This window comes from Dreissena polymorpha, chromosome 1, assembly GCF_020536995.1.
Source record: "Dreissena polymorpha isolate Duluth1 chromosome 1, UMN_Dpol_1.0, whole genome shotgun sequence".
Classification (NCBI taxonomy): Eukaryota; Metazoa; Mollusca; class Bivalvia; order Myida; family Dreissenidae; genus Dreissena; species Dreissena polymorpha.
The window spans coordinates 172,511,855-172,538,734 of NC_068355.1; the positions used below are offsets into that span (position 1 = coordinate 172,511,855).

The 26,880-nt window shown below is 35.2% G+C and overlaps 1 protein-coding gene across 6 annotated transcripts in view; it reads left to right on the plus strand.

The window, feature by feature from the left end:
* LOC127861265 (rac GTPase-activating protein 1-like) overlaps positions 1 to 26,880 on the plus strand; it is a 55,638-nt gene that overhangs the window by 23,191 nt on the left and 5,567 nt on the right. For all 6 annotated transcript variants that reach the window (XM_052399704.1, XM_052399743.1, XM_052399714.1 and 3 more), the window contains 16 exons: positions 1,030 to 1,090; positions 4,050 to 4,186; positions 4,720 to 4,912; positions 6,802 to 6,976; positions 8,276 to 8,366; positions 9,552 to 9,651; positions 10,588 to 10,633; positions 12,261 to 12,358; positions 13,612 to 13,665; positions 15,325 to 15,389; positions 17,079 to 17,142; positions 17,902 to 18,013; positions 19,596 to 19,701; positions 21,822 to 21,954; positions 24,333 to 24,447; positions 24,874 to 24,961. In XM_052399704.1, the coding sequence (XP_052255664.1) occupies positions 1,030 to 1,090; positions 4,050 to 4,186; positions 4,720 to 4,912; positions 6,802 to 6,976; positions 8,276 to 8,366; positions 9,552 to 9,651; positions 10,588 to 10,633; positions 12,261 to 12,358; positions 13,612 to 13,665; positions 15,325 to 15,389; positions 17,079 to 17,142; positions 17,902 to 18,013; positions 19,596 to 19,701; positions 21,822 to 21,954; positions 24,333 to 24,447; positions 24,874 to 24,961 (1,638 nt within the window). The remainder of the gene's footprint in view (positions 1 to 1,029; positions 1,091 to 4,049; positions 4,187 to 4,719; positions 4,913 to 6,801; positions 6,977 to 8,275; positions 8,367 to 9,551; positions 9,652 to 10,587; positions 10,634 to 12,260; positions 12,359 to 13,611; positions 13,666 to 15,324; positions 15,390 to 17,078; positions 17,143 to 17,901; positions 18,014 to 19,595; positions 19,702 to 21,821; positions 21,955 to 24,332; positions 24,448 to 24,873; positions 24,962 to 26,880) is intronic.

Consider the following 26,880-nt stretch of genomic DNA (forward strand, 5'->3'; position numbering starts at 1 on the left):
ATGCCATGGCCAGCTAATTTTAACGAAACACGTGTTTGGAATTAAACTGAGGTGGTGTATTTTAACTCACGCCCTGTGACGTTAATTGATGTAAACCTGATCGGCATTGCGAAAGTGTTATTTTTGGAATAAATCATTTACAATTGATATTGGCCTCTGCCTACAATATTGCGGCCGATGGCAAACGTCATATTAGAAGATAAAGTAGTCTACGATATGCACATTTAAGATTATGTATATTAATATTTTATATTATGCATATTTCATGTGCAAAACGCGTACAATTTTTTGGATTACCGTTTTCGGATACTGTATTTTTTTCGTCGATTATGATTTATTTTCGAAGTTCATAATAGCAAAAATAGAATGACGAATACACATGTGGTGATACGGAAGGTGTGGTTTATAATATTTCGAGTTGTATTCACCAAAAATTGCAATTGGAAAAACTATAAAAAAATATTATAATTAGTAAGGGGTCTGGGTGGGTTGGGGCCTCTGTCCTTAATTCTTATGTGTATGTAACTGTAGCTGAGATCTGGTTTGTTACATGTGTAAGTCACACCCACAACATTTATTGTATTCTTTAGAGTAAGGCCATGATAATATTTTATAGGAAAATGACACACTGATATTATGCTTGTTTTTAAGTATATATAAGTATTTAAGTATATATATACATTACATTTAATAAAACATAGATAAAATGAGATTCATTGTTTTTTTCTTTCTTTTTACCTTCAGTACCGTTTCGCGGAAAAGTCTGCATATGTTTTGGCTATTATTTTTTTAAGGAAAAAAATTATGGCTATAATTATTTTCTGAAGGCCAGAGTGAGCACTGATTTGCCATATTATCTCATTGTCACGATTGATATTGAGTCATATTCATGCGACAAGTTTAACCTTTAATAGTTAAGTCTGGTACTGCATTTAAATGTTGTTACTTATAATCAAATAAAATACAGTTAGTTTAGGCAATGAGTTTAGACCTTTAATTCTGTAACATTTCATGTTTTGCTTCCAACAGAGATTTGTTTGAGAAGAAGGAGCAAAAGATGATCAAGCTGGAGCAGGATAAAGAACAAGTGGTAATGATCAGTATTTGTTGAAACTCACTATAATTTTCAAACAAATAATTAATGTTATAATAAAGCAACACAAAAAACAAATAATTTTCTATTAATTGTTCTGAATCTGAGATTCTGAGACAGGGCTCAACATTAACGGTTGTCCTACTGCCCCTGGCAAGTAAAAGTTGGGTCTGGGCAAGTTACTTTATAATCTAGTTGTCCGCCCGGGCAAGTGCAAAAAAGAACAAAGCATTTAATTTAGACTTTAATTAGACTTTAATTGCTGTAATCATTTTGTTAAATGTGCAAAAATAAAAAAGGTTTTGTGGTGTATCATTTTGATCTTTATTAAAAAATATGAGGCTAACAGTTCATGTGATATTTCGTGTTTGGGCAAATGGCTTTACTTTCAGGGCAAGTAGATTTTCTAAGTACTTGCCCGGCAGGGCAAGTTGGTTTTTATGTTAATGTTGAGCCTTGTGAGATGTTACGAATATTTTCCTCAATGGACATTAAAAGCCCATAATCACTAAAAATCAACAAATATTATGTACAATATTTCGAAAAATGAAGTTAACACATAAAAAAACAATGTTCCTTTTAGCAAAACCCACAATTTTAATGGTAGATGTTTTCTGTTAACATAGATTTAACGCGATACGGAATGCTTTTTTTATGCCCCCGGATCGAAAGATCAGGGGTATATTGTTTTTGGCCTGTCTGTCTGTCTGTCTGTCTGTCATTGTGTCAGTCAGCCATTGTATGTGTGTGTCACAAACTTTAACCTTGGTTAAAGTTTTATAACTTTTGCCATATTGAAGATAGCAACTTCATATTTGGCATGCATGTGTATCTCATCGAGCTGCACATTTTGGGTGGTGAAAAGTCAAGGTCATCCTTCAAGGTCAAAGATCAAATATCATTGTATTTTTCGTTTAAGTTTGGTCATAACTTTTTAAATATTGAAGATAGCAACTTGATATTTGGCATGCATGTGCATCTCATGGAATTGCACATTTTGAGTGGCTAAAGATCAAGATCATCGTTCAAGGTCAAAGGTCAAACACAAACACATTTCTTGTTAATTTTTGTGTCACAATATATTTAATGTAAATTTCCGGCATGAATACATTGTTCTTCCGACACTGCCTGAAGCCAGTCTGGCATTTGCTTGTTAATGTTCTGATATCATAGCGGGAAATTACCATGGAATATATTGTTGCACACAAAAAAACGAGCATTTTGTATCTCGTTTAATCTTTACCATACCACATCTAGCATTGAAATTTGAGATACAGTAGATTTTGCTTATTTGAATAGCCCATTTGTCACGTCCAAATATTCAATTATCTGGAGTATTCAATTATACGGAATCAGTTATAGTTTCAAATGTTATCACTAACCGGGTGTAATCCTCCTGGAAATTGTGCTTTTCATGCATAATCAAAACATCGTTTTGACACGAAAAGCGTTTAAAAAAAGTTAATATTGAAATTTAATATTGAATCCAGTATAAATATAATATAAATGTTTTGTTGAATTCCCAAATGAGAATACAAATTTTGTAATCCAAAACACACTTTCTAGTTAAAATAAAACGTCCACATGTATTTCCTTTGCCCCCAACAAAAAGCTAGCGAAAACTATGCAGCAATGTACAATGTCACGCCATACGGTGCGTGTAATGATTTTTCCTATTTTGATTTTATTGCTTACCCAACGCTTACGCTAGCAACATCTATTGCTCATGTATTGTTCTGGTTAAAAGTGCGCAAAAATTAGCGTGGGTGTATATACACCGTTGAAGGAAAACTTTGTAGCGAGGAAAATGCTGTATCTTTGACGCTACGCTCTTTCAGGTAGTTGAAACAGATAATGTACTGTGTACTGATTTACCGGAAAATCTGGTCAATACTGGATTAAATTTTGGTTATTGTGAAAACATGATCAGCAGTGTTAAGACTGCGATGTTTTGACAAATGTGTGCGTTTTCGATTGTTTGACATCATGTTTAGATATGATTTACTGTGATGCATTTGTGTAGGTTTATATATACGAACTGAGAATATAATGTAACATTCCATCACCTATTGCAAACTGTCATGCAAGACACGTCAACAATTTGTTTCTAATCAGCAACACACTCTTTAATTGTTTCTAAGCGACAACAAACTGTTGAAGTGTGTTACTCGACAGTTTGCATTCGAAAGTTTGCACCTGACTGCACACCGGAGACTCCAGTGTTTGCATTGTACTTGCTCGCATACTACACCTGTAAGTCACGTGACGCTTGACAGACACTACACTACATGAATGGTGTGAAATGAAAACAAAGACAGTCAATTGAGCGTGTCTGTCAAAATCATCGATACGATGCGTATTCTTGGAGATTTATGACATTCTTTGCTGGATTATAGTGTGGATTATAGTGTTCAATAGAAAATTGGCTACTCAATTAATCGAAATATGTCATATTTCCTATCAGAATTTATGGAATTTTTACAATGGGAAAAGAATAGATGCAAATGGTTTGGTTTTTCAATATCTATTCAATTAACCGAATTATTCGATTATCCGATATTCAATTAAGTGGAATCTACTGTATTGCATTAAGGAATACTGATTTTGTATGGGTTAACTTTATTTTGGGATATATTTGTTGATTTGCCTATTTATATTAGTTAAAATATGGGGACAAGTATCATCTTGAGTTTAAAAAAAATCTAGTTAAATAAAATCAACAATCCTTGTTATAACACTAAACACCACTAATATCTTTATCAATGATATATTAACAAGTCCTACAATTTATTGGAAAATTTGGTTATAACACTAAACACAACATATCTTTATCAATGATATAGCAACAAGTCCTGCAATCAATTGGAAAATTTGGTAGGTATGACTGCAATTGTAAATAAGACTACAGACACTTCTATTACTGCCTTTTCCATTTGCGCCATTGTTCACTGTACAGGAGCGACAGATAGCGTTGATTCGAGAACTGCTGGTTGATGGCAACACTGGAAGTCACCTGGACCAGTATGCGCGCGAGAGACTGGCCTTCCTCAGCACTACAGGCCTGCCGTCAAGGGATAACTCACCCGTCAAGGCGTAAGGCAATATTTAGGCTTTTGACTTTAGTGAATGGGGCATTGACTGTTTGAACTGTAATGTTAGCTCTGTTCTACCATATTTTGATATATTTTTACATTTCAGCTAATTTTCTGATTATTTAAAAGTATGATGCAGAGATTTAATAACACAATTTTGTCATCTGAAGTAAGTTTTGAGTTTGGAAGCTTCAAGGACATAGGAGAGGTCTTGATATCTGTTTATGATAATAATTTGTTAGCTTTTCTTAGTGTGTCTCTTCTTGAAGTTCCTCATGCAGTTTATACTGAAATATTATTCAAGGGTGTGATTTTTCCACGGATTTCCTGGGGTCGTTTCTGAGATTCGCGAAAATTCGTAAAAAATTGGGGAGGTGGTACGCCCGATTTTAAGTAATTAAAGTACTTATTTAAATTCTGTTTTAAGGTTTATAATTGAGTTCTGCACACGATTCGCATTGTCTAAAACAGTTGACAGAATTTTCCTCCCCTCGGACTTCACCTAAATCACACCCTTGATTATTCCTGTCACAGACGCCGAAGTGTAAACAACCAGTCCCAGCACTCTGTACTGGATGATGAGGACATAGACTACTGGGACAAGACAGAGGAGGACCTCATATCACCATGCAACGGGCGCCGGCGCAGCAAGCGGCAGGGAAAGAGGCCCTCCGCACCGCCAGAGGAGGAGATGAACCTCACACCCCCTAAGAGACAGAAAGCATATGTGAGTTTGCTGTTGTGTGTATTGTACCACTCGCTAAATGAGTCAATGGTAAAATTTAAACACATTGCTGTTAAGAAAAAATCAGGTCAGGACGGTATTTATTTGTGAATATCTGTACTAACGAGAGGTATTGTGAGGTCAATTTGGCTTTTGTAAGCCATTAGAACCATGTGCTGTCTAATTAATGTGTAAGAGAATAAGAATAAACAAAGTGGTTTAAAGTTATTAATGTGGAAGATTTTATCTGCCCAGAATATTTAAGTTTTGAGCATTTCTTTTAACAAAATGAATTGATAAGCAAAGAAGTTTGAAATTATTTATATTTGTAAAAGCAAATAGTTGAAACAATTTTCATACAATAAAGAATGACAGAAACAAACTTTCCATACTTATTGAAAACATATATGGGTTAGAATAAAAAGGTCATTCTAGGAATTGTGACCAGTGCTTTCCACATGGTCCCTCGACAGGAGTCTGCGAGCAGTGGACAAATTTACTAATTAGTGTATTTTTTCAGTAAATGCAACTAGCCACTCAAAAGATCAATGTGATGACTTCCTCGAATATTTTGAGAGCTAATTTATGATCCTGTGTCAATTACAAATGTTTCGCTTTACCCTAGTAAATCCCGCCTAAATGCGGAGCGTTGTTGTTTTGGAAAATCAATATTGGTCAATGAGAGCGCACGCTTTGCATGAAGACAGCACTCATGGGCAATCAATACCTGCAGTAAAATCATCAGAGGACAAGTGTTGCAGTTTGTTGGCTTTGTGACCTACGGTGTACACCTCAACGATGAAATCTCGGAAATTTACTTTAAAGACTTTCATAAATTTCATACATAACATGTTCAAAACTTTGATTTGACTCTTAGAGCATTTAAACAAATTATTGTTGAATTCTTTACACACAACTTAAAATGTTTTGTAGAATTCTCAAAAGAATTATTAAATTTGTAAACACGCTTCCAAATTTTAATGTTAACACAACATTTACAAATTCAAGCTTCAAATAAACAGTGCTTCATGTATTTTTTATGTTCCTTGGTCTCAAATGCATAAAAAAATTATGCAGACATACCATGTCATGGGAAAGTGTGGGTGTATTTATTGTCGTGAAAAGCATGAAAATGCATTTGATACTTAAGCTAAATGACGTATGTTTGTGTTTATGAAAATAGAAATTCTTGAGCAGTTTTATCCTCAATATTTACCAGAATTTGCTTTAAAAAATTGATTATCTGGTTATGAATAGCCACAGAAAGTTTGCAGTTATTGATAATGTCCAGTTCATACAGATGTATTGGGGACTCAATTCCTAACCCACCATTGTAGGTCTGCGGCGTCTGAAAAAAATTCCTGTGGAAAGCACTGATTGTGACTTGTATACCGCTACAAAACAACAAACGCAACAGTTGAAAAACATGGATTTTGCAGATTATTTAAATCACAGTTCTATAAAAAAAATCATTAAAGCTTTAAACTGTCACTTACTTTTAGCTTATCATCAGAACTGATAGTCAAAACAAAGTTGTCACATGTTTCACCATTAAATCATTATTTAGTTTAAGTCATTATTGCTTGCTTCATCACATTCCTTTTTGTAATGCATTTTGTATGTTTTTATATTCAACACACATTTACTTAAATATTTTGGGGAATCTTTCTTCCCATGATATAAGGACTTAAAGTAGATGTTAAAATTTACATGGGCAAGTTGAAGACAAATCCTGATGTAAATCCTGGACTATAGATACATTATAGTTTACATTTCAGTAGAAAACAATAGCCCATTGTATCATAATCCAGCGAATACACTTGATATCCTGGGGAGATCTGAAAGGGATCTGATCTGCTTACTAGTAAGACCAGTAAAATTGTGTTTTTAAGGAGAACGAGGTTGTCACGACGACCACCATCACAGTGACATCAGATGGTCGGCCCATAGAGGCCACCACGGAGGTGTCTGTACCCAATGGGGCCGGGGGCAGGAAGAGCATTGGGGGACGTACCTTGAACAAGAGCTTCAGTGAACCCGCCTTGGATAAACACCTTAATGGAGCAGGTAGGCTTCTCATTCTTTAATATTGTGCTATTTTGGATCTTGAGGGAACTAAGTACTTTTTAGCTCGACTATTATATTTAAAATATATATAGTGGAGCTATCCTACTCACCCTGGTGTCGGGGTTAGCGTTAGCGTCTGCGTTAGCGTGCAAATGTTAAAAGTTTTCGTACTACCCAAATTATTTTCATTGTCCCTTGACATATTGCTTTCATATTTTGCATTCTTGTTTACCAACATGACCCCAACCTATAAACAAGAGCAGACAACTCTATCAAACATTTTGTCATAATTATGGCCCCTTTTCCACTTAGAATATGCAGCAAATGTTAAAGTTTTCGTACTACCCCAATTATTTTCATTGTCCCTTGACATATTGCTTTCATATTTTGCATTCTTGTTTACCAACATGATCCCAACCTATAAACAAGAGCAGACAACTCTATCAAGCATTTTGTCATAATTATTGCCCCTTTTATACTTAGAATATGTATATTATTGATAAATCTATGTTAAAGTTTGCATACTACCCCAAATATTTCCTATATCCTTTGACATATTGCTTTTATATTTTGCATACTTGTTTACCAACATGACCCCAACCTATAAACAAGAGCAGACCACTGTATCAAGCATTTTGACATAATTATGGCCCCTTTTACTCTTAGATAATTGAACATTTTGCTTACATTGCCATAACTTCTTTATTTATGATCACATTTTATTATAACCTTGACAAAACAACACTTACCTGAATATTATTCCCCCCCCCCCTACCATTTTTGTTCTCCTTTTTTTATTTTTGAAAGATAGTCTAATAAATGACCACAATTAAAAATTTCCCCATGATGGCTTACGTTATAATGTCAAGCACTCAAATAGTCAAGCGCGCTGTCCTCTGACAGCTCTTGTCTTTTTAATGCCTCCAGCCTGAACACATGTTATTCTCTCGGATGACTATTACTATTGGGTTGGGGGGGGGGGGCTATCTTTTAAAATATTTTAAAATAGAATGTTAGAAACCTTAGAACCTACTTTGGGGATAACTTTCATGTAATGTACTTGATAGGAAAATCGCATTTCTAGATGTAAGTTTTGTTTTTAGGCTTTCCCCATTGTGTAAACGAATTTGCTTTGGGTGAAGCTTTTTCTGCTATAACAAATTAATGTCCTGATTAACAAAATAAACTCTAACCTCTAACTAAAAAGGACATAAGAGAATGTTTAAGAGACAGGTGATGGCACCCACCTATGGCACTCGTATTGGCTGTTTACAGTGTAGATTGTTGCCCTATATTCAGATAGCGAAGCAGACTCTGATGTGGATCCTTGGACACCAATGGCAGACAACCAGAACAGTAATGCTACCAGGGGCGCACCAAGGACACCTAGGTAAGCTCCCTTCTGGTTGTCTGCTACGTTAACTTTACTCAAAGAAATACTATTGGAAGTTTTTGTTCAAATTTAAGTTCAAATGCTTGCCCCATCACCAGTCTCAAAATGGTGTATCTTTTTCCTAAATGACTGCCTTAAGTCCCTAGATTAAAGCCCCCCCCCCCCACCCCCCAAAAAATAAAATTAAAATGAAATCATCATTGAATAAGTAAAAAAGCTAAAAAAAAATCCTTATATATCAGGGGTGTGAGTTGAACCAATATATTGAAACAAAAATCTTTTTTTTCCCAAATTTAAGTCTAAACAATGCAAATTGTACTCCCAATTCCCAACCATTCCCAAAATGGTGAGAAAAAAATTGGGAATATTAAATATACGTATTTTATATAATTTAAAGGTCACCAATCACATAGGATGGGTCAACAAGTCATTAAGCTGCTTTAATATGATTTTCTCTTTACACAATAGAACAATGATTGTAGTTAAGTTGAAAATATTGCCAAACTGGTTTACAAAATAATGAAGGACACACTTTTTTACTCACATTTTTTTATACATTTACAAATAAAATGTCAATAATATACATATAATTCCAATTTAAAAATAATTGTAAGTCCCCTAGCGGTGAAACCAGAGAGGGACTTATGGTTTGCGCTCTGTGTGTCTGTCAGTCAGTCAGTCTGTCACGCATTTCTGGATCCTGTGAAAACTTAAAAAGTTCTTCATATTTTTTCATGAAACTTTAAACATGGACAGATGGCAATATGGAGATAATGCACGTCATTTCATTTTGTTCCTACACCAAAAATTCTGGTTGCTATGGCAACAAATAGACTAGAAATATTGCTGAAAATGGTGGATCCTGCGATAACTTAAAAAGTTCTTCATATTTTTTCACGAAACATGGATAGATTGCAATTTGGAGATTATGCATGTCATTTCATTTTCTTCCTACGTAAAGAATTCTGGTTGCTATGGCAACAAATAGACTAAAAATATTGCTGAAAATGGTGGAGTGGCACTGGTGGGGGACTTTTATTGCTGGACAATAGTCTTTTTGTATTTAATACTTTATTTTAATGGTTTATTTCTTCCACCTACAACTTACCTCTACCTAAAACTCTCATAAACCACTGAAGGACAAATGAATTTCCCTTAATGATTCCTGGTTCATGTTTGCAGCACTCCAGGCCTTAGGAAGGCTCACTCAGCCAGCCGTGGCTTGAACAGGATCCACTTCTTCATATCAGAAACAGTCATCAGACCCAGGACCTGTGTGCCGGTACGCTTGCACTTGGAATAAGATTTCAGTCACTGATTATCCAATAACATGTGCAACAATGATAATAGTGCAGATAACTATTGACTTTGTGTTTGTTCTCTCTTTAAAGATGAAGTAGGATATTTTTATGTCCCCCACCACTATAGTGGGGTACATATTGTTTTTGCTCTGTCTGTTGGTCGGTTTGTTTGCACAAACTTTAACATTTTGCCATAAATTTTGCATTATATAAGATAGCAACTTCATATTTGGCATGCATGTGTATTTCATGGAGCTTCACATTTTGAGTGGTAAAAGGTCAAGGTCATCCTTCAAGGTCAAAGGTTAAAAAAAACAAATCCAAGGGAAGTAATAAGCTTTAAAGGGAGATAATTATCTGAACCTGCCAAATGATTTTAAAAAAATCAAAGCGGCGCAGAAGGGGACATAGTGTTGCTGACAAACACTTTTCTTGTTGTTTGTAGTTTTGAAAGTTCCTGATGAAAGAAGTGTCTGATGCTGATGGTTATTATATCTCAATTATATTTCATAAATACTAACTAAGCATATTACTATAATTTATATGATTGTGTTTTCCTAATTTGAATTATTATAAAGAGTTATATTTAACTTTTAGGGTGCATTGCAGTTTTTCCGAAAATTGCATGGAAATGGCCTGATGTGTCAATAATTGGTGGAAAAAAAATCCCTGTTTGGTCCATGTTGGCAATATATTTTTTCGGCAAATTTGCTATTTTATCAATTAAAAAAAATCCCAATTTGACCAGACTCCTTTTCCAAAATGGCTAGGAACACCACTGTAGTAATTTTTTAACAATTTACATCAAAACATGATGCAGATTTTTATTTGTAATTTTCATTGTGATTCGTTAACATTTGACATCAGAACAAATGGTAGATTATTTACCAATAATAATGTTTTTCTTTTCCTGACAGTGTGGAAAAAGAATTGGTTTTGGAAGAATGGCCATGAAGTGTAAAGGTATGAAATTGTTGTTTCTAGTTGAGTATAAGGCTATTAGTGCTGCAACAATACGCCAAAAACCGTATTGCAATATATTGTCAGTTCAAAAACCTGTATTGCAATATATCGCAATATATTGCTAACTTGTACCAAAATTATAACTTGCCAATTACCCGATAATCCCGTATATTCCAGTTTTAAAGCAAATTCTGGTAAATATTTACTATAAATGTGCTCAAGAATAACAAGAAACGCAAACATTTGCAAATTTTCTTAAGTATAAAATACATTTTGGCATTTGTTACTATTTAAAGATGTGATGAAATAACGTCCAACCGGGGCGTTTTTTCCCACTGAACACGCGTAATTCACCTGACGTGATGTTCCCATTTTTATACAACACAAAATACACCGATACTTTCCATGCGACGTTCTACACGTCTGTATAATTTTCGCGCGCTTTTTATTCAGACAAAGGATAAAGCCCTTTTTATGATGCTAGAATTTTTTATTGTCGCATTAGCATAAAAATTTGGAAGCGTATTTCCGAAATTCGGATTACAAATTTAATAATGCTCAATTCAGAATCGAACGAAACATTTACAGCTGTTCGCAATTAATTCAACGATAATCTGTTCAAAAGCATCAAACTAATGCTCCGATGTAACAACGCTACTCCGTATAATACACTTTCAGAATGTTATTTTAACGAAAAAAATTATTTACACTGCTTTGTTTTGTTTACCTTGTTATCATTATTTCGGATGGCTTTTCTGGACGAAATGTGAATGAATTTTGTAAAATTTTTGTACCGGTATGATGAAAATTGTATCGCAATACAATATGAAGATTGCGTATTGCGATATATACTGATATACCGGTATATTGTTGCAGCACTAAAGGCTATGTTAGACTTAGGCAGTGGATAAAAGGCATATCTGAGTGAACTAAGCATGGAAAATGTAAAAATAAAAATTTTCAAAAATTATTGAAGGGAAAAATGGGCAACATTCACTGTATCAAGAGATATGAATGTGTACATAATTAAAAGTAAATATTGTTTATAAACATTTCTTTCTTATTTCCAAATGAACAATATGATCTAAGTGTTAAAATACAGTAATTGATAATAACACCTGTAAAGAGTGTGAATAGTGAACGCATTAAATCGTCAATCTTTGCTTGAAAATCCCCAAGTCATTAGCATCACTGTCTGTCTTGCATAAAGAAGTTGAAGTGAACTTTGTGCTAGGGCAAATTTTTGGAGACTACATGGAAATATGGGTGTCAACAAAATCAGTGTTGTTTGACTGAATTGGATTAGTTGAAGATTTGGGAGGACGAAAAGAACAACATGCATAACAATTTAAATGGTACCAGTGTTAATGTTAATTGTTTTAAAGGAAATTTAAGGTCCATACAGATTTATGATTTTTAAGTGAAATCGATTACATAAGTACTATATTTATGCTATGATTGATATATCATCTTTCATGTGAACCATAATTATGTACACATTTATAGATTGTATTTCTTTAAATATTTTTAAACACAAGATTAACACATGTAAATCAGAAATTTCTCTGGTATTTTCAAACCTTTACAGTCAAAGAAATGATTCCCAATCCTGTCTTCTATTTACCAGAGTGCAGGTCGATGTGCCACCCAGAGTGCAAGGACAATCTTCCCCTGCCCTGCATCTCTGCCCCACCCACCCCTGGAGGCACAGGAAAGACACAGTCGGTTAGTAGTAAAAGTGATAATTATTATCCCCCGCCATAGGCTGAGGGATATTGTTTTGGCGTTGTCCGTCCGGCACTTTTGTGTCCGGAGCCATATCTTGGAAGTGCTTTGACGGATTTCATTGAAACTTGGTATTAGTATATATATTGATAAGAGAATGATGCACGTTGGCGTTTTCCATCCATCCAGAAAACTACTGTGTCCAGAAGCAGGGCCCTCAATCTGTCAAATCCACGGCCGAAATTCGGCCGCATTCCCCCCCCCCACCCCACCCCCTGAAAAGTATACTTTTTTCCCTTTTTTAGGGGAAAAATTCCCCCTAAAAAAAAATAAAAAATAAAAAAATATAGATGTGTCTCATGATTATTATATCTCAATTCTATTTTAATTTAATCTTTTCAAACATACTTATTATGAAAAAAGCAATGAATATAGTGGAAACATGTACAAATGTTATAATTAGAGAGTAAGTAAAAAAATCCCCCCAAAAGGGAAACACCGCGAAAATTCCCCCTGCTATGGGTAGCGACCCGCTTCCCCTAAAATGGATTGAGGGCTCTGAGAAGTATAATGGCGGGGGATATCAATTCAACGAATTTGCTTGTTGTGTATTTACCTCGCTGATTTGCCTGAATATGGTGTCTTAGATTAGTTAAACTATTGAGTATCAGCCTCCATTGATTTTTTGCATCTTGTTTGTGCCATAAATGGGCATCTTCACAAAATGCATACCAGCAATCAATCTATACATATAAAAAAGAGTAAAAGATAACAAATGAAATCCCTTTCATTAAAGGTGTGCAATAAAACTTAAAATGGTTTGTATTTGCTTCAATGAGGTTTTATAAATATCCATCAACAGTTATTATTATGCTGAGGGCGGAGGGATATAGAATTGGCTTGTCCATCTGTCACAAAATTCATTTTTGTCTGGTGGAATATCAATTCAACTAATTTGTTTGTTTGATTCTAGCTTCTCTATTACATGATACATTTTTTCACATTTTTTTAACATATGACACATTCCTCAAATTCTTTGTTTGCAAATATTGTGTAAGTTTAGTTTTTTAAATGCTTCAACTTTAGCGGTTCCAGGAAGTAATGTACATAATTTTCATAAGGACTGTATGAAAGTATATAAAAAGAGTTGTGCTGTAGGACATATAGAATTTCCGGATGCTGCTTTAATGGAAACTACCTTTATGTTGTGTATATGTAAAGTTTTTGATGTTGTATTACCCTATTTTTGACAGGGTGTGCTAGCTGACTATTGTAGAGATGAGTCACCCATGATTCCAGGCATTGTGGTTAGTAACTATATGTTTTATCACATTTACTTTGATGCCTGCAGTTTTTTATGGTGTTGACATATTTTGAAGAGTTTTATCAATCCTATTTTGTCATCAGGAGAAAAATGCAAACATTAATAGTTGTACAGCAATATATGCAATTAGCAATAGTCGGGAACCTTACCAGATTACATATTACATTACCAGCACTGTTTTTCCTATTCTGTAAATAAACCATTGGTTGATAAATTTGTGAAAAATGAGCTGCAAACATTTCAAGAATGTTAAACAAGCAAAGCCAGTAGTATAAGGAGGAAACAAAACATCAAAATCTGAATGAAAAACTGTTATTTTAACATGTCTTTGAATTTTGAAAAGGCTGTTTTTATACAGTTTTGAGCCCAACATGTCCCTTTTTCACTGTTATCAAAAGCAATTTTTCTAAACTATCCTGTCATTCAAGAAATGTGAATTGTGGGTGTCAAAATTAAGAATGTTGGTCGACAGCCATCTCAAAGAACCAAAGAAAGCTCTGATAAGATGGCAGAGTCAGGGGTTTTTTTAGAAAAAGGGGAAGACGCTGGACGCTGGGTAAAAGGGGAAAATGGAGCGCGAAAGAGACATATTTGGGGAAAAAATAAAAACTGTTCATTTCAATGTCTATAAATCACCTACAGTCTTCAGGGTTTTTTTTAGAAAAAGAGGCATGTCTCTGACCTTTTTGTTCTTAAACACATGAACAAGTATGATATTAAAGTCAAAGTCCTAAATAAAGTTGCAGGTGTAGATCTAATAATGGGAAATGTTTTCAACTGGGGCCGGGGAACGATGTCAATTTCATGATGAATGGGTTGACGATCTAGATCTGTTACAGTATTGGAAGGGAAAGGTGCGGCAGCTGCCGATTGTCTACTTTCACTTTCACAATAATCCGACAGTATTAATCGATGATGATTACATGTACCTCCGAATCCTGCTGGGTTTCAACGGTTTTTGATGATTCATTCTTAAAAAATGCGTCAACGCAATTAATATTTTCCGAGTCCGAACGTTTTATTTTGTTCGTGTATGAACGCCAATTGTGAGACTTTATTCTGTTTTAACGTATCTACCTTGGCTTTCACATAACCCGGATGAAAATTTGACTGGTTTCCGGTAATTAATTGACGAAACACCCTTCTCGTGCAAGACCGGAATCCAGTAAAATAGTCATATGATTAATACGATTAGTTGCCCGGTTTCAATGACGTAATTTAAGAGCTATATATAGAATCACTGGGATTCCCATATTTGAGTGTTCGTCGGGAGAGAGAGAGAGAGAGAGCGAGATCGTTTTACATGGTACAAATTGGATAAGTGTCGACTTCCCAAAAGAAAAAAAACATTTCTTTGAGGGTAAAATATTATATTTTGGTGAAAAATTATATTTTTGGAGGGGAAATGGTATTTTTAGGGGGAAAATTCTGGTAGGGGAAGACGCCGAATATCGGCGTCACTTTCTTAGTAAAAAAAACCCCTGAGAGTTAGTCTGTAATTAAATTTAGTAGAACACATTCTCAGAAAGGATAACTTGTGTAGTTGCAAGTAAACCCAAGCTGAGCCATATTAGTACTAACAATAACAGTAACAAGTTTGTAAGGCTTCAACCTTGACCAAATGTCTATTTGTGCATTGCAGATCCACTGTGTGAATGAGATCGAGGCCAGAGGTTTGCATGAGGTTGGAATCTACCGAGTACCTGGGTTAGTAAAAGCAAAGTGAATTCTCCTTCTTTTCTTGTAAAATGTTTTAACACATTTTTAAAATTGCAGTGGTGAAAGTTTTCCGGGTTAAACCGGAATTCCGGTATTTGGATCGCCGCGGAGGCCATTTTTCCAAATCGCGTAAATCCGTTGAGAAAATTTAAGGGCAGTGGGGAGGGGGTAGGCACCCTATTGATAGCAGACGCCAATTCAAGTAACTAAAAGAAAAAACATGAAATGTCAGGGCCCTCAATCTATCAAATCTGCCGCCGAATTTCGGTGGCAATCCCCCACCTGAAAAGTATACTTTTTTCCCCTTTTGGGGGTAAAAATTCCCCCTAAAAAAAAAAAAAAAAATTTTATTTTTTTTTTTTTTTTTAATAGAAAGATGTGTCTCATCTCATGATTATTATATCTCAATTCTATTTCAATTTAATCTTTTCACACATACTAAATTATGAAAAATGCAATGAATTTAGTGCAAACATTTACAAATGTAATAATGAGAGAGTAAGTAAAAAAATCCCCCAAAAAGGGAAACGCCGCGAAAATTCCCACTCCTAAGGGCTGCGGACCCCTTCCCCCAAAGTAGTGTGAGGGCCCTGAATGTATTCTTATAATCAAGATCTGCAGTTTGTAAAGTTTACAGTTGTCGGACTGCGAGATGTTTGGTTCGATACCACATTGTCAGAATTGGAATTACCATAAAGCTATAAATAGAAATCGCACATATATTTTTATAATCAACCAATCATTACAGCGCTTTAGATTTGTTTACTGTGTTTACTTTAATTCTTACGCGCAACACGTCTGACCTCTTTGCAATCCGAAACACACTTCTGATTTTTTATGTTAACGCGAGGTGATCTTATTACATTCTAGCGTCAAATAAACCATCCTTAAGTATTTTATGTTTACCCTTTGTTCCAAAAAAGCGCGCGAAATTTATGCTGCAATTTACAACGTCACGCCATACACATGGAAAGCGTGCGTGTATTGATTTTTTGGATAAAAACTTTTTAGCGCAGAGAACATTGAGATATGCTGATTTCGGTAAAAAAAAAACTTGTTTTTTTTTAAACAAAATTATACCGCGAATAATTTGTCATTGTTATTTCCTTCAAATTAATTTGAAATGAAATACGCCGTATCTTTATCGTTGTGGTCTTTTAGTTGAGTCATTATTGCACTGTATACTGATTGAAGGGAACATCAGGGAAAAAACTGAATTTAGTTTTAGGCATTATGAAAATACGGTTAGGCTTAGCACGTCTACTGACCTATTGTTTATTCTGCGGTGTTATGACAAAAGGGATTAACATGTGTGGATACATCTCTGCCACTTTGTTCCATATTTACCGGTAATATATGGTTTTAATGCCATTCTTAATAAATCAATACATTCTTATAAATATAATGTAGAAAATAAGATTGTCTTTTGAAGTAGCATGAGAAGTACTTTTAACTACTTGAAACGGCTTCTAATTGGTTAAATGTCTGGAGCTTTATCGGGCTTCGACCCCTGTGCCCCGCTTTCAGGGCTTTAACCTTAACCCACTGGGGGCCTTAGCAGCCCCCTGGAACTCAGCAAAATTTTCCGGTTTTCAGACATTTTCAACTTTCACCCATGAAATTGTGCTTAACCAAAATTGTGGTTACTTTGCTATTGAAATGGTTCTCTGATTTCAGGTCTGAAAGACAAGTGAAAGAACTGAAGGAAAAGTTTTTCAGAGGAAAAGGAATGCCCAATTTGGTTTGTGTTGATGTGTTAATGTTTGTATTTAGGACCTTAATTTTGAAGACATTTACAACAAGAATAACATTACACCGAAAAAAATGTTTTTACTGCAAAGATTATTTTAATGTTATCATATAGCACCTGCTGCAAAAGCAGTTTTTATGCAAAATAAAATGAATTCACTACACTCAGCCTCACAGTAATGGAAATGGGCAGTTTTTTTCAAGCACGAATGAATTGCCATATAATTAGACCAGGGATTTCCGTAGATTTTGAAACCCAGGAAATAAAGTACACAAGATCTCAAAATAATGAGGGGTCAAAATACAAATAATAATGGTCAAAATGCTGAAGTAACTTGAAATGTTCCTAAATGCATGTTTAAGGTTTTGGCATTTCTTATTAATCATAATAATTAATAAAAACATTTTCATAAAAGCTTTATTATTTCCATAAATGATCATTTCTGGTCCGTTTTTTCAAGTTCGATTGTGGACAAAAATGTCTCAAAATGATTCAATGCTAATTTTTTGCAGGAATCAAAAATGAAAGCATTGCAACTTGCTTGCATCAAAATGCAGGAATCTGCTTCAATTGAAATCCCTGTTAGACATATAGTTGATTCAAAAAAAAAAGTCATGATTGCATATGCATGCAACTGAGAATCTGAACAAGCTCATTGAACAATTTACCAATCCCAATGCAAAGTGTATAGGGTTGTGCAAGTTTTGATTTCTGCTTTATATTTGCTAAGCCATTGCTGTTCCCTTGTAGTCCAGTATAGACGACATCCATGTGATCTGTGGTTGCCTGAAGGACTTCCTCAGGGGTCTTAAAGAGCCCCTTGTCACCTTCAAACTGTGGAACATGTTTGTCAAAGCAGCAGGTACGTAGTCACCTTCAAACTTTGAAACATGTGCGTCAAGGCAGCAGGTACGTAGCTGGGGACCGTTTCAATATACATCGTAATACACCTTTACGATACAGGGCCCTCAAAAATTCCCCCTCAAAAAATAATTTTTTATTTATTTTTTTATTTTGTTGATTGATAGATGTCTCATGATTACTATATCTCAATTCTATTTTAATCTCGTCATACTAAACATACTAAATTATGAAATAAGCAATGAATATAGTGCAAACATGTACAAATGTAATAATTAGAGAGTAAGTTAAAAATCCCCCAAAAAGGGAAACGCCGCGAAAATTCCCCCTGCTATGGGTAGCGACCCGCTTTCCCTAAAATGGATTGAGGGCCCTGCGATACGATACATTTTTCGAAGATGCATTATTGCTAAGGTCCATATTATATGTTTATACATTTTCAATACTTATTACTTACATAGGCATCTCTAGCGCCGTATCATATATGACAAGCATAGCGGGCTAGTACATCTTCTTATAAAGATTACAAAATTCTCTCGTAAGTTAACATTGTCATACGATCTTTGATTAAACGGCCCCCAGGCCACTAATGCTACAGATGAATATTAAGTCATGTCGAAGGTATCCTTCTATTTATCTGCCTGCTCTATCAGAAATTCTGAATAAATTATACAGCGGTAAGAAACTTACCTTTTTTAGCTCGACTGTTTAGGAGAAAACCCGAGGTATTGTCATAGCAAGCTCGTCGTGTCGTGCTGTCCGTCGTAGGTGTCATGCTAAAACCTTAACGTTGGCTCTAAAATCGAAGGTCTTCCACCTACAACTTTGAAACTTCATATGTAGATGCACCTTGATGAGTTCTACACGCCACACCCATTGTTTGGTCACTAGGTCACTGTGACCTCTAAAAAAAATTAATTTTGACAAGCTTTCATTTATTCAAAACTGCACCAGCAGCCGAGCGTTGGCACCTGTTATGCGGTGCTCTTGTTAACAAAAGGTGTCCACCTTTATATTACAATATATTTTGTTTAGAGGACATGCTAGGTTTCTCTAGGGACAATTTCCATATGTAAAGTAAAATAGGCTTGCGAGTCTTTGCTGTTAAGCTTGTATTATAATTAAGAAATAAATCCAACTTCAAGTGCTACCATTAGATACCTTTATAAAGATAACAGTGATATAGTATGATTAACAAAGACTGAGTGAGTTATTTTGAATCAAGAAGGAATTGTTATTTGGGCAAATAAATTGCAAATTAAAATATGTCATCAGTGTAAAGTGTAGATGTGCAACATACATGTAGATCTCATGCTGATTGATCCACACAATCATAATGTATTTGCCATTAATCATATGTGGCAAAAAATGTTCATGGGTATAAGTCACGGTTGTGAAACATCTAGCTTACAGATGAGCTTATAAGGGACAACACTTTCCTCCTAAACTGGGGTTTGGTTTTGAAAAGACCTTTTGAAGAAATGTTCTATAAAAGCCGAAAGTGTGTGCATTTATGCAGATGCACTAAGCCGAGTTTGCCCAGAACGGGCTCCCATGTACATGTATGGTTGTGTGTGTTACAGAGAACCGTGACAAGGCGATGTCCCAGTGTGAGCTGTACCAGGGCCTGAGTGAGCTGCCCAGGGCTAACAGGGACACCATTGCTTTCCTCATGCTGCATCTGCTCAGGTGGGGGCCTCACCAGTTAATATTTGCGCACAAATTGTGTTTAGGCAGATTGTGTCGTCCAAGACTCGTAGGTTTTACATCTATGGGTCCAAGAGAAAAAGTATGGGTACCATCAATGAGCAGAAGAAAAACATTGTGGATCAGGGTATTTCAACATTTTAATGACATCACATGGCTATCTAGTCGCAATTTAACAGGAAACTTTAAACGGCAACTCATCAGTTTTATGACTAGATTATTTTCAAGATTGAAACAGGCCATTGTACATCACATTCATGCGTGTGTAGTGCGACAAACAATAACTCCACTTAACCATTATAATTGATGAGCAGTTTTTATTCATCATTCCAATTAAAATCCCAGGTTTTCCCCGAGGAAAATTACATGATTTTTTATTTTCGCATGTTTTAAATGAAATGCATGAGGATTGATAATTTGTTGCTAGAAAATTACAAAATTGTTAGAAAAATATAGTGCTATGCAACCCATGCCCCGTATCATAATGACGCTTCCTATTGTTGAATACAAAATAAAGCTTTCCAATGACCCGGATTGTCGATTGCGCAATAGTAAAATTGCGGCCATTTTTTGGTAGATTTGCAAGTTTTTTGGTCTTAAATTCTTTTTTCTCCGTCGCAAAATATTTTCCAGTATCATAATTTATACACTTAGGATTGTTTGTGCGCGGGACGCATATATGGCAAATGTTTGCGTCCCCTGCGATTTCTATGCTTAAAGGACGCAGACCTAAAATTATCCCTGCATGATTAGTCTGTGCAGACTGCACTGGCTAATCTGGAATAGGCCTTAACGCACATGCATTAAGCCCAGTTTTCTCAGGTTTGGGGGCGTCATCAGGTGTTATCTGGGAATAGTTGTGTCTGGTCTTTAGAGGTGTCCTGTTACCTTCTTTTGTAATTCTGAGGTGGAAATGTTTAATTCAAATAATGCTCATATTTAACATGGATCAGCTTAGTTGTGTTATCAGTAGAGTGGTTTGGAGGTAATGAGCTTGATTAAGTGTAGTCTATCATTAACTTTTTTTACAGCAAGACCGTCGGACCAGCTCCTCTTAAAATGTACTAGCCAGAACCTTATGTCTACTAGACCATAAATGACATAGCAAATTAACACAATTGTGTCATATAACTGTTTAATCAGGATTTATCAGTAAATAATCAGAAAACACCAGATTTTTTTTGATGCATTGAGGAAAACAATAAAAAAACACTTTTTTTTGCTTTTCTTCGTCAAATTCAAGCCATGGGAACTGACTCGATTTTCCATCTAGGATAAAATCGACCTTTTCGTGTTTTTCATATTTACGTTTTGGTCAGTTTAAGCGTCAGATTCTTTTTTATTAACTGATTTGTCGGACGAAAATACGAACTTGAACAAAGCCATTCTTTAAATTACATTCTCTTGTCTGCTACACAAAAATGTTTACATTGACGATACCGATTTTGATAGAAGTCGTAAAATCATGCTCTACAGTTTAACGACACTGCAGAAAATCATTCATGACAAATTGACCAATGGAAACAAGCAATTTCTGCAGGAAGCTCACCTTTGCGTTTAAAATAGTGATGAATCATGTGAATGCTCCGCATTTATTTAAATACACTAGTTTTGTTTTAATGTAAATAACGGATACGAGAGCAATTTTACACATTAAAAATAAAGGTTTTCACAGCAGTTAGTTATAGTTATATGAATCTGTATAGATTTTTTTATGTACGACCAGTCGGACAAGCTACCCGCAGTTTTACTAGCCTGACCACCGATCTTACTAGACAATGTCTGTCGGACGTGCCTTAGTGTCGAACCCTGCTATCATGTGTATAGAGTTGTTCACTGCCCTGACTTACCTGAATGAATTATCTGAGAAAAAACAATAAGAATTCTTCTTTGACAATAAATGATGTATGTTTCATTAGATACTTCATTTAACTGTTGGATGTTAAATTATTACTGGAAAGATCTGCTGAAAAATCAGTTTTGCTCTTATGGCTTCTTGAAACACTTTAAATCGAATTAGTTTATTTGTCCTGGAAAGAAACTCTGTAATTTTGTGTTACCTTTTTTGACAAAATAGAAAACTTTCCATCTTCCAATTTCAGGGTCTCTCAGACCGCAGACTGCAAGATGCCAGCCAACAACCTGTCGCGAGTGTTTGGCCCCACCCTGGTGGGTCACTCCTGTCCTGAGCCTGAACCCGCTCAGCTGATCAGTGAGACCAAGTACCAGGCAATGGTCAGTTGGGGCCTTTATTTTGTTGGCACATTTTGTATTATCTCTCTTGACCGATTTGAAGATTTTGTTTAAAGCATGGGCAGTTTGAAACAAGGTAAACTTGAGCTTAATGATGAAAAATGTCATGCAGAAGAATAAAAAAACTTGCATTCATAATAAAAATATTTCTGTAAAAACTCAAGTCTTATTCTATCAATCACTAACTTCAAATTACAGTGCAAATTAAGGTCTCAGATTCTTGCAAATGCTTACCATATAAATCCAACCAGTAATCTAAGGTACCAATCTTCGAAATATTTTCGGTCTGTTGAGCACATACATCGTACAAACATTTATCAATACCATTAATGATGTTCAACTTTGTTGATATTTTAATTAAAACGTAATTCTCACCTAAAAATGATACAATACAAGTACAGATATTGTTTTGCCCAGTTTTAGCACCAGCAGTGTTTAATAAGTATATTTTATAACTATTAGTCTTGTCATTTAAAAAACTTAATTGTGTATATAACACCTACTCAATTTTTAGCTCATCTATTTTTTGAAAAAAAATTATGAGCTATTGTCATCACCTTGGCGTCGGCGTTGGCGTTGGCGTTGGCGTTGGCGTTGGCGTTGGCGTCGGCGTCCGGTTAAGTTTTGCGTTTAGGTCCACTTTTCTCAGAAAGTATCAATGCTATTGCATTCAAACTTGGTACACTTACTTACTATCATGAGGGGACTAGGCAGGCAAAGTTAGATAACTCTGGCGTGCATTTTGACAGAATTATGTGCCCTTTTTGTACTTAAAAAATTGCAAATTTTGGTTAAGTTTTGCGTTTAGTTCCACTTTTCTCAGTAAGTATCAATGCTATTGCATTCAAACTTGGTACACTTACTTACTATCATGAGGGGACTGGGCAGGCAAAGTTAGATAACTCTGGCATGCATTTTGACAGAATTATGTGCCCTTTTTATACTTAGAAAATTGACAATTTTGGTTAAGTTTTGTGTTTAGGTCCATTTTATTCCTTAAGCATCAAAGCTATTGCTTTCATACTTGCAACACTTACTAACTATCATAAGGGGACTGTGCAGGCAAAGTAATGTAACTCTGACTGGCATTTTGACAGAATTATGTGCCCTTTTTATACTTAGAAAATTGAAAATTTGATTAAGTTTTGTGTTTAGGTCCACTTTATTCCTACAGTATCAAAGCTATTGCTTTCATACTTGCAAGATTTATGAACTATCATAAGGGGACGGTGCAGGCAAAGTTATGTAACTCTGACTGGCATTTGGACGGAATTATGGGCCCTTTATACTTAGAAAATTGAAAATTTGGTTAAGATTTATGTTTTGGTCACTTTACCCCTAAAGTATCATAGATATTGCTTTCATACTTGGAACACTCACAAACTATCATAAGGGTACAGTAAAAGGACAAGTTGCATAACTCTGGTTGTCATTGTTACGGAATTATGGCCCTTTTTTGACTTAGTAACTTTTAATATATGGTTAAATTTTGTGTTTCGATCCACTCGAAGTATCAAGGCTATTGCTTTCAAACTTCAAATACTTACATGCTATCATGAGGTTACTGTACCTGGCAACTTGAATTTTACTTTGACCTTTGAATGACCTTGACTCTCAAGGTCAAATTATTAAATTTTGCTAAAATTGCCATAACTTCTTTATTTATGATTAGATTTGATTGATACTTTGATGAAACTACTCTTACCTGACATACCACAATAGACTTCACCCAAACCATCCCCCGTGCCCTCCCCCCCCTCCCCCCCCTCCCCCCCCCCCTAATTTTTTTTTTTTTTTTTTTTTTTTATAAGATCATCTCACAAATGACCACCACACCCCTCACACTATACCCCCACCCCACCCCCCCCCACCCCCCCCCCCCAAATTTTTTTTTTGATTTTTTTTTTTTTTTTTTTTTTTTTTTTAAGATCATCTCACAAATTATCACCACACCCTCACACTATACCCCCCCCCCCCCCCCGATTTTTTTTTTTTTTTTTTTTTTTTTCGCTTTTTTGGAAGATAATGTAATAAATGTCCACAACCCCACACTATACACCCCTCTTCACTCCACTCCTCCCTCCTTTGTGATTGAAAATGAGAGTCCCTTCACCTTTAAAAAGAAAATAGATGAGCGGTCTGCACCCGCAAGGCGGTGCTCTTGTTTAGATTTTGTTTTAAAAAATTGGGACTATTTATTTGTTATAAAACTCTTTCAAAGGTTGGTTTCGTTCAAGAATTGGTTCCCTATGGCTAGTTTACAATGTATAAGGTCCCAAATTCTTTTGTATGCATGGCACATCAACCCAATCCAATACTTGACCAAGTGTACAAGTGTGACAGAAGTCTGTTGTTTCCAGGTGATGGATCGGCTGTTTGAGATCCCAGAGGACTACTGGATCAACTTCATCAGTGACGATAATGAGAACATGTATGGGACCAATGTTCAGACACCAGAACCATCACGAGCCCAATGTATGTGGTCACGCCTTTATCAGCTTAATGCTTAATGTATACATTTTTTGTGTGTGTACTTAAACAATTTATTATAAACTAGTTTGTTTGATAAAAAAAGGTGTCTTACAAACTGATTTAACCCTGAAGATCTTTTTAAAATAAACTAACCTTATGTTTGAAGAATGAGAAAATGCTGCTGGCAAATTTATATGAAAAGATGTTTATGGTCAAACCTTCACTTTTTGTGTTTGTTGAATGCTGTGTATTTTTGATGAAGTTATCAATAGAAGTATCTCTCTATCCGCCAATCAATTGATTATGTCATGAGTCTTTTCAAAATTACTCATTTGTTTGTCTGACTGTGTAAAGCCATAGGCGTACACCATGGGTCCTAGTGAGTCCCCAATTGCCCTGCTTTCACAGCCCTTTCCCTGGTTGTTTCAGTGCTGGAGAGCCGCCTGGGCCCAGTGCACACGCCTGCCTCCTATGAAAAGAGTCGTACCTGGACCACCAGGAACACATTCACTCCCAAGTAAGCACAGTTTTGCTATGTTGTAATGTCAACCAAGTTTTTATGTCCCCACCACTATAGTGGGGGACATATTGTTTTTGCCCTGTCTGTTGGTTTGTTGCTTTGTGTGTTTGCATCAAACTTTAACATTTGCCATAACTTGCGCAATATTGAAGATAGCAACTTCATATTTGGCATGCATGTGTATCTCAAGGAGCTGCACATTTTGAGTGGTGAATGGTCAAGGTCATCTTTCAAGGTCAAATATATGGATAACAATCGCTTATTTAATATACACTTTTGCCATATTGAAGATAGCAACTTGATATTTGGCATGCATGATTATCTCATGGAGCTGCACATTTTAACAGATGAAAGGTCAAGGTCATCCTTCAAGGTCAAAGGTCAAATATATGGCTTCAAAGCAGGGCAGTAGGGGACATTGTGTTTCTGACAAACACATCTCTTGTTGTTGTTTTTTTAAGAACTAGTTTAGTTATTGTCTAGGGCTAAGGTAAGTGCCATTTGTGTTTTTATCCACCGGTAAATATCTTTATATATAATTGTTTTAATCTGACAACAAACAGACATCATTTGTTTACTACACAGTTTCCTTTGCATATGTGTGTTGATCACCATGAAAAATCTGTGTGCACTGTGACCAAAGCTTTGTGCCAATTAATGGTGAAATAATACACAGAATTTTGGAACCTTTCTTTGTTTGTGATAAAAACTATAATAATTGTAATTTGTATAGACGAGCTAAATATTTTTTTATTTTATTTTACTTTGAGTTTTAGTGGTGGAAAGACAGCCATTGCAATCAGACAGCATGTTGAGAAAATAATAATGTATGCAATGGCACATCTGAAATTTCTCCTATAGTCTGAATGTCAACTGCCTCTCAGTTGCAGCTTTTTTTAAATGCCAAACATAATGCGTGGAGGAGCTTACTTTCTGACTAATGATGTTTTATTGTCTTGTTTCAGAGATACACCAAAGTATTACATATTTTACTCTTTACAAATACATATATACGTTTCTTTTCTATCATTACATTATGTAGGAACGAAATAAAACAGACAGAATGATTTCTGGTGTACATGTTTTATTATGTATATTACAGTCTTTGAAAATTCACATTTCAGAATTACTAGGCGGGCTTGTTACCTGACAATATTTACCAGCTCAAAACAATTTTTACTAATCCACAATTATAAGAAAAAAATAATTAACTTGCAACTACATTTAACTTAAGTTAATTATTAAAGAAGTGAATTCACATCAGATTTCAGGGCTCTGACTGGCTCAAAATTTCCTTTGGCCAAATTTCCCTTACAACAAAGAAATTCTTCAGATTTGATCTGTTTTACAGGGTTTTTTTGAAGAAAAAGTTGTAGCCACATGGAAAAAAATTTAGCCAAATTTTCTAATTTGTAGCCATTTGCTAATTTGGCGAATGGCAGAGCAGGCCCTGAGATTTGGCACTGTATCAAACTGAAATGTTTGTTGATATATGGCAAAGTAAGTGGAAGTTTGTGTCTGATTTAAAAAGTGATTGGGCTTAAATTTAATTTCAGTCCTTCATTTATGTAAAAAAAAATATAATCATGTGTAACTTCTCTGCAGTTTTGCTAGGCTTAATTGTTAGCCAAAGATAATTTGTACCTTCTATGCAATTGGTTTAGATTTTATTGATCAGAAAATTGAAGACATGTTATGCATCAAGAATTAATTAGATACATGATTGGTCCATTTTAACAAAATTTCTAATGGACTCTACAAAGGAAGTATTTAGTGACCAAATGTAATACTTAGAAATCATTCTGTCTATGAAACAAATTATTTTGTTTCTCTGTACCTTTTCTTGGAAACTGTTAAAGCATGCACATGTTAATCATTTTTTTGTATCTAAGTACTTTAAATACGTAATGACTTTG